At 40.4% G+C, this 8631-nt stretch overlaps 1 protein-coding gene across 1 annotated transcript in view; it reads right to left on the bottom strand.

Annotated features, from left to right (window-relative positions):
* EXPH5 (exophilin 5) overlaps nucleotides 1-8119 on the bottom strand; it is a gene marked incomplete at its 5' end in the record, with an annotated part of 17695 nt that extends 9576 nt beyond the window's left edge. Inside the window, 2 exons of the mRNA XM_031066037.1 lie at nucleotides 3671-3815; nucleotides 7969-8119. Coding sequence (XP_030921897.1) covers nucleotides 3671-3815; nucleotides 7969-8119 — 296 coding nt within the window. The remainder of the gene's footprint in view (nucleotides 1-3670; nucleotides 3816-7968) is intronic.
* Nucleotides 8120-8631: the final 512 nt, after the last annotated feature.

Below are 8631 nucleotides of genomic sequence, written 5' to 3'. Positions count from 1 at the left end.
GTGGGTTCTGCTCAGTCCTGTTTGTCTCAAAGTCTTTTTGAATGACCTTGTTCTTAGGCTCTGAAAGCCTCCCTGTGCTCAGGTAGACTACTTTATTGTGCTTCAACAGCAAGTATAAACCGGCTTGTTGGCAAGTTCTTTGTGGCCCAGCCTTTCCTCCTGAAGTGCTTTGTCATTTGTTTGCAATGTGCTTGCAGGCAGGGAAGAACAGTTGAAAGGTGCAATTTGTTTTTGCTTCTGTAACTGTGAACTGTAAAACCAGGATTCCTCTCTGACATGGGGTCCAACTGAAACCAAACAAGCCTGTTGACTTCAGCGAGCTTAGGATTTGGCTAGACAGTCTGAATCTGAAATTCCTAATTTTTCCTTGTAGCTCTGAATAAAAACAGCCATTAAATCAGGGGGTTACCTCCCGCTTTGAATGAAGTTTACAGAACCAGAACCCAGAAATGTATGTAGCTTTTCCTTTAAACTTAAATAAAGTTGTGTTTTAATGCTTCTAAAACAAATTAAGAACGAAACTTACATTTCAGAGCTTTTACAATGATTTCCTGCAAATTAAGTTCATTAAAATCCTGTGGCTTAGCAAGTTACCTTAGTTTTACTTATATGCATAACAAAAATGCAAAAGCTTTGTTAGAAGCTTTCTTCTTCAGCTTTACTGTGCAAAGCCACTCTTTGGCAAAGCCCAAGAGCACAAAGCTCTCCCCACTTGATGTTGTATTAATTGCTCCTTGCAATGAACCTACGTGAAGTAGACATGTTAGTTAGAAATGTCAGTTAGAAATGTCTTTTGATAGTCTAGGCAAAATTTAAATTTTCATTTGCACCTCTGGCACTATTCTAAATTCATCTCTGTCTTTATTGTCACTGTTCTCTCAGAAATAACTGGACATTGCATCCTGCTTTACTTTTCTCCCTGCTAACTTACACTGACGAGGTTATTTTAATATTTTCCCTATGCCAATCTCTCAATTTCCCAAACTGCCTTATTAATTTCTATGAACTGTTTTAAATTTTCCAGCATTTCAAAATTAAGGTTTTTCTTACTTTCAGAGAAATATTGCCTAATTTTAGGAAACAGTAATTCAGTTTCTTTTTTGGTCAACAACACTGAGCAATGTTTACATTATTTTGCACACAATGCATATATACATACTTGTAAATTTTGTCTATTATTCATAAACAGGAAAGAAGCTAAATTGATGTTCAAGTTCAGAAATATCTGCCATATGGAAAATACTTCTCAGTATGGAAAATGAGAAATTATATTTTCTACATTTCCACTTACATATATATGTACCTTTTTAATGACAATCAAATGTAAGATTAAAAGTAAAAGATGACTATCACAATTGGTAACAATAATAAAAATCCATGAATTAAAATCTGCTGTGAATTAGTATTTCCACAGAGGCAAGGCACCTGTCTTCCCCAGGCTACCACCAAGCTGTCCAATGTCAGTATAATCCATTTTCTTCAAGACTATTCTTATCAGTACTAAGTAAGAAGCCAACTAAAATCCAAACGCATAGCTCACATATGCTGAAAACACAATTAAACAGCATTTTTATCTAGGATGAATCACACACATATAGAAAAGAGTAAGAATGAATTCAAGAACTGACACCTTTGAACCGAAAGTGATCAAACTGCCTTCAGACTACAGTTACAAACCTTTTATTAGCATCTTCTGTATGTCCATGTGAGTGCACTCCTTCCTGCAGCATCCATAGTTTATTCTCACAGTAGAACACCACCACAGCTGCCGAAACTCCCTCTCCAGAACTGAAAGGACCCTCTAACCAGCCATTAATGTTTAGCCATTGAAAATCTTCTGCCAGTTAGGCTTACTTACAGGATTTACAATGCTGCGTCCTATAGTGTTTCACTAGCTCTCCAAAATAACTCTACCTGGTGAGAGGCAGATTATTTCAGTGCTTTGCCTATGCATAAAGCAAACCACATGCCACGGCAACACCTAGAAGAGGGTGGGGGAAGTTTTCAACAGAGAGGCGTGACTAGAATATGTAGCAATCAGCTCAGTTACACGTCAGGATTGACTTGTTTATTTTTCAAGTTATGCTCGGTCAGAAATCAAAGGCATCTGAGCCTGAGATACGATAGATTTTCTGTGGAAAAGCCAGATAAACACACACAAGAAAAGCTGATCTAATGAGTAGGCACAGTTTGGTTTTTTTGCCTTCTTAAGTGAAGAAATAATTTCAGTGCTTAGATTCTACAGCAAAGCCTCGACCTTCATGTGTGCATTGGCTACCTCACTGTGCACCGGGATAAAGCACCCTTGAAATCTGATTCTCAGTTACACAAGTGTCCCTTTATTCTTCGGGGAAGACTGTGGCCCAGCATTTCTGTGTTCCAGGATAAGGGGCATTACCAGGTCACAAGAAAGAGGAAGGAGAAGACGACAGGTATGGAGCAGTGTTAACACTGCATATTCTCTTTCTGTGTTGTGTTGTTATGTAAGACAATTTTTACGAGTGTAAATCCACAAAGCTAACCTCAAAGCCTCTACTTAAACCTCTCCTTAAATCTCCTGCTTTCATACAAACACTCCACAATAGCAAGCTGCTCTGTTACAAAACCTACGTATCAGACTAATCATAATTTCTTTAGAGGCTTGCATTCCCTGTCATTGTTTATTACAGCTGTTTTATTACATCATGCCAGCAGGGAGCCCCAGGCACAGACCAGAATACCAATCTGAGACGCACTGAGCAAAAACCAGCTTTTTGTACCAAAGATCTTGCATCTTTGTACTTGGATTTCACAGCACTGCACAATGCAGCTCTACCTGTGATATCCAGTCCCAAGCATTACCCTAAGACACATACATTAATAGTAAGACTTCATGCACGTGTTGCTGACATACGGCCACACAGGACAGAAGTTAGGAGAGATCAGGCAGCCTAACCAGCCTGACTGTAGCTTCCCCCACCCTTTTCCTCTGAACAGCAGCTTCAACCCTGGCAATGGCAAAGGAGAAGGATGCTCTTCAAACAGCAGCTCCAGAGCTGTACATGAGACCAACTTTGGTTCAGATTCAAAAACCAAGTAAGCCAAAGCAAACTCAAGTACTGAACCCAAAGCACTGACAAAGCACAGAAGGCAAAAGGGCCAAGAACTGCCTGGTTTGCCTGGCTGGAGCTAAAGCTGCAGGGCTGCCTCTAAGCTACCTCTGGGCTAGAAATGGTGGGAACTGATGCAGCAGAGCTGCCTGGGGCTGGTACTCTCTGCCATGACTTGGGAAAGCTATGCTTTCCTATTGTATCACAGCCATAGGGCACCTGATCCCCATGCACCTTACACCGTGTCCTCTTGAGAGGGAATGAAACAGGATGCAGCTGCACCAAAGTCTACAGTCTTTCATATACTTTAAGTCTTTACGCAAAACCTGAGCAAAATAGGTTTAGCCAAGAGACTCTACCTACTACTTGTGACTTAGTCCCCTTTCTTCTGACACAATATATGAAATCTCTCATTACAGTACCAAATAAAAATCCCAACCTTCCCAATGAGGTAAAAAGCAAGAGACTGAAAAAATAATTTAACAAAATTTTCTAAAACTTTAGAACTTTGTTCTAAACCACAGAACAATTCATATACTTTTTTAAAGCTGGAAATAATGTATGTTCTCATTATAGCTCACCGTGGTTGCTTCTGAGTATGGGTTTTCCTTGATCTTCTAAAGGAGGAAAGCCAAGCAAAAGGTGATCTGAATCCCAGAAAGGAAGCTGAAGTGTTCTTTTGTGCTTGAGGATTCGTGCGGGATGACATTTTTATTTCTTTATGATCTAAAAATGTGATAAAAGTAGATTTGTTTTGAGTTCTTAATAAATACAGTATTAAAATATACATAAATGTTATGTCTTCATAAACAATTTTCTTTTGCTTACCTTTTATGTCAGGTAAATCCAGTTTTGACATTTTTGGACAGACTTTGTGACATACTGGTTTATAATGACTAACTAGAAGACAGAGAAAGATAAACAGGTCTAAAGTTTCAAAATGTATTATTTGTTTTGGGTGATGCATGTGAGCTACATGAGGCTGATTTTCACAAAGTAATCAGAACTCAATTACTTGAAAATCATGCCTGTTTTAAAATACAGGCAAATCAAACATTTGAAAATTGAGGCACCCACAATCACTACTCACTTTGTTTTTACATTTGTAAGAAATATAAATGTGACAACCCAGAACATACAATGATCTAACTGACTGTAATGTAACTACATAACACTAACTAAGACTAATGTGTCCTCTGTATCATAGATTTCCTTACACTGGGATTCCTGTGGCCACTAGAGTACCTTTTTTTTCTGCTACAAACTGCATATCACATCTGTATTTTCAATGCAAGATATCATGAATGATTTCTTTGGGAAGGTTACGACTGTTTTCTTCAAATAGAACATAAACTCAGTCTGCCTGTAAAAGCAGCTGGCATTTGGTGGGAAGATGAGGATGAGCATTACTTATAGAAAAGGGAAAGAAACGGAAGGATCTGCACCACACCACAGCGAACTGGAGGATATAAGGAAACAAGATGCCACTCAGGAATAAGGCATTACTTTTTTTTTTTCCCATTTAAAGCAACACATGCCTGAAACAACACAACAGGCTGAAAATGGCTATCCAATGACTGTAGGAGAAAGCAAACCCAGAAATTAGGGCAAAGTGTCATTTATAACAACAGCAAGGGGCAGCATTTTGGACATTGTCCAAAATGAAGTAAATAATTCATGTCATGTGATTGAAATCTTGTGTGTAATACATGGCTTTCCCTTCAGTGACAATCTCTGTGTAATTCAAAATGCTTCATTCTTTACCCCTTTCAGAGCCTATTTCTTGGTGGCATTGACTTGACAATGCAGGTAACATCAAAAGAGTCCTAATAGCACTGCCATAGCCAGGATGGTCTAGGGATGTAGACACAGCAAGGCTTCTGCAAGAAGAAGTAGGATCTTTTATTTAGCCAGCTTATACAGTTGGAAATATCAGACAAGCCTCTGAGGCACACAAGCCCTTCTTCAGATCTGAAACAGAAACAGGTGTTTTCAAAGTTAAATGCCAGAGAACAATTACATAGAGTTTAGTCAATCAGATCATCTCTGAAAGAGAAAAATAGTAGGTAGCTGAGGACTAGAGGGGATGTTGGGGATAAAAGGTCAGGAAAGACTGAGATCTATTCTATGCAGGTCTGTAGTATGAGGAAAATGTTTAAGGTTTCACTTATCTTTCGAAATACATGACTCTACTTTCAGTTGCTATGATGCACAAATAGGAGGAGCTCAATGAAAAACATGCAGAAGTGTGAATGGAATAAAAGCATATATCGTGCATGAGAACTACCTGGACAGAAGATGAAAGACAGTGCAGAGTACCATGCTTTTTATAGAGACACCGTGTTTCTTGGGCATGTTCATTTTGGACGGGCATCAGAACCTGTGAAATGAGATCTCAAGAAATTGCTTCCTGGTCAGGCCAACTTTTCAGGCTTTGACACTCACCCTGTGAGTGTCAAATAAGCACTAGCATGCCTTTAGCCCAGTGTTACCAGAAAAAGTTTTCCACTAGTATAGTCAAGCCTTTCTCATCCAAACTCATCTACTTATTCCAAATGTCATTTAGGTGCTTTTAGGTTTTCAAGAAAACTAGGCAAAACGAAAATCTTTTGTGCTGGTTTAGTTAATTTTTTTCCATAGCTGCTTGCAAGGGCTATGTTTTGGATTTGTGCTGGAAGCAGTGTCAGTACCACAGGGATGTTTTAGTCACTGCTGAGCAGCCCTTACACAGTTAAGGCCTTCCCTGCCTCTCACCCCACCCTACAAGCAAGTAGCTCAGTGTGCACAAGGAGCTGGGAGGGGACACAGCTGGGACAGCTGACCCCAGCTGACCCAAGGGACATTCCAGACCATACAGCACCGTGCTCAGTGTAGAAAGCTGGGGGGAAAGAAGGAAGGGAGGATGTTCAGAGTGACAGTGTTTGTGTTCCCAAGCAACCATTGTGCATGCTGGAGCCCAGCTTTCCTGGGGACAGCTGAACACCTGCCTGCCCACAAGAAGTGGTGACTTAATTCTTTGATTTGCTTCCTCATGTGCAAGGTTTATCCTTTATCTATGAAACTGTCTTTATCTCAACTCATGAGTTCTCTCACTTTTAGCCTCTTGCCCATCCTGATGGGGGTCAAGTGAATGAGCCACTGGGTGATGCTTAGTTGATGGTTGGGGTTAAGCCGCAAGAGTTCTTTAGGATACCCACTGTAAGGCTTGAAGTGTTTGAGATAACAACAGATCTCAGTGGAATGTGCTAGACAGAATTTATCACTGCTCTTGCAGTTTAGTTATTAATTGACAGGTTCCAGTGCTTGCCATGGGGCTTGCTTGCCAGGCTGTAAGTTAGAGCCTAGTGCTCCTTGGTGCAATGGTTATGTGCCATGGTTATGGTGTACCTCTGAAGGGATTGTGACCAAGAATAAGTCTGTAGAAGGTATACACCTCGAAGAATCTGTGGCTGTGCATGTGGTCATGCTGGAGAACCTCAAAGTGAGTGGCCGTGGATAAGCCCATGACGCCCCCACAGAGACTGCAGCCACAGGTTGGAGTAGGTACATTTCTGAAGGCATTGTGGCCCATGGAAGAGGCCATGCTGGAAAAGGTGCACCTCAGATGGACTGGGGCTGTGGATAACTCCATGCTGCAGCAAGTATATCCCTGGAGAGACTGTGACTCTACTTGGAGCAGGTATACCCCTGAGACACTGCAGTACATGGGTAAGTCTAAGCTGGAGCAGAGGCAAGGTGAAGGCAGTGGAGTGGTTAATGGGGATACAATGAAGCGTGTGGGACCTGAGCATGATGTAAATGGCATGGAATAAGGAGTAAAGAAGATGCTGGGTTTGGCTGTGATAATTAATTATTTCCATAGTAGCTAATATGGGGCTATGTTCTGGATTTGTGCTGAGAACAGTCATTGGTAATTCAGGGATGTTTTCCTTACTGCTGAGCAGGGCTTACACAGAGCCAAGGCTTTTCTGCTTCTCAGCCTATCCCATCAACGAGTGGATTGGGGATGTACAAGGAGGCAGGAGGGGACACAGATGGGGCCAGCATACCTGATGGCTATCCCATACCATACAGCATCATACTCAGCATATAAAATCTAGGGGAAGAAGATGGCAGGGGGGACGTCCACAGTGATGGCATTTGTCTCCTCAAGTCATTGTTACATGGGATGGAGCCCTGGAGATGCTGAACACCTGCCTGACCATGGGGAGTGGTGAATGAAGGCCTTGCTTGCTTTGCTTTGCTTGTGTTTGTCGCTTTTGCTTTATCTATCAACTGTTGTTACCTCAATTCACTTTTAGTCCTCCAGTTCTCACCCCCTCCCATGGTGGGGGAGTGAGTGAGTGGCTGTGTAGTGCTTTGCTGCCAGCTGGGGTTAAACCACAACCTTTTTGTACAATGCAGACATCACTGCTTTGATTGGGAAACTACCACTGTATTTACTATAATTATAGCAATTTCATTTTGATCAATAAAGACATTTTTTACAGCCTCCTCAGGGCCATGGTAGAGTCTCCATCACTAGAGGTTTATAGATGTGACTGCAAGTGGTGTCAAATAATCTCATCCAGGTTCCCCTTCCTATCAAAAACTGGACCTGAAGATCTTCTGATGTCCTTCCAACCTGGGCCATACTATGATTCTAACTACAGCATGAAAATATCAGGGATTTTCTGTTGTGAATCCCAGCTCTGCTTTTAACAGAACCTGCTCAAAGAAACACACCCATTTTGAAAACACATTTTTAGTAAAATTATGATATGAGAAGAACCTCAGTGCAATTTCAGAAACTTCTTAACTATTACACTCTGACATGCCATAAGACATTGGTTTGGTGACCACTATTATATAGATGAGGAAATTGACAAATGTAACTCACTGGTGGTTTTGCTCTTCCTTAGCTGATGCTCTAATGGTGGTTTTAACATTCTATTGACATCAATGTAATTCTGAAATTTTCTTCTTTTTATTTCTTCAAACCATTCTCCGGTCACTCCCTGCAGCCCTTTTTCAGACTTCTTTCTCTTCAGAAGTTTGCTAAAAAGGAAAAAAAAAAGCCATTTTAGATATTACAGGACCATCATTAGGAACTCTCCCTGTTTTTCATTAAAGTATTTACAGTATATCTCTACATATAATGACTTTTACAAAGGCAGTGAGACATTATACATTCACAGCAATCACATAAAAGTTTTAGTGACAGCAACATTCTACTGTTTAACAAATGAGATTATGGGACCAGTTTGAGTGGATGACTCATATGCTTGCATTATTCTCTTCCTTGAGGAAGTGCATCTTTTTTCCTTGCAAGAATAAGGCAATCCATACACATCCTAAAACAAATTGAAAGTAAGATTAAGTTGATCCAATAATCAAATTAGAATAAATAACACTCTAAATAAAGCAAAATTTGAGATATTTATGCACGCATTTAAATAGAAGTAATAACAAGATTATTTTTATTTTCTAGGGGTAGATCACGGATGCCCTGACAATGAGGCATCCACTACACATTTTCTATGCAAAGGAGAACAGTAAATTG

This window comes from Geospiza fortis, unplaced genomic scaffold, assembly GCF_000277835.1.
Source record: "Geospiza fortis unplaced genomic scaffold, GeoFor_1.0 scaffold16, whole genome shotgun sequence".
NCBI classification, from domain to species: domain Eukaryota; kingdom Metazoa; phylum Chordata; class Aves; order Passeriformes; family Thraupidae; genus Geospiza; species Geospiza fortis.
Note: the sequence above shows the minus strand (reverse complement) of the source record. Positions and strands in the feature narration are given on the sequence as shown.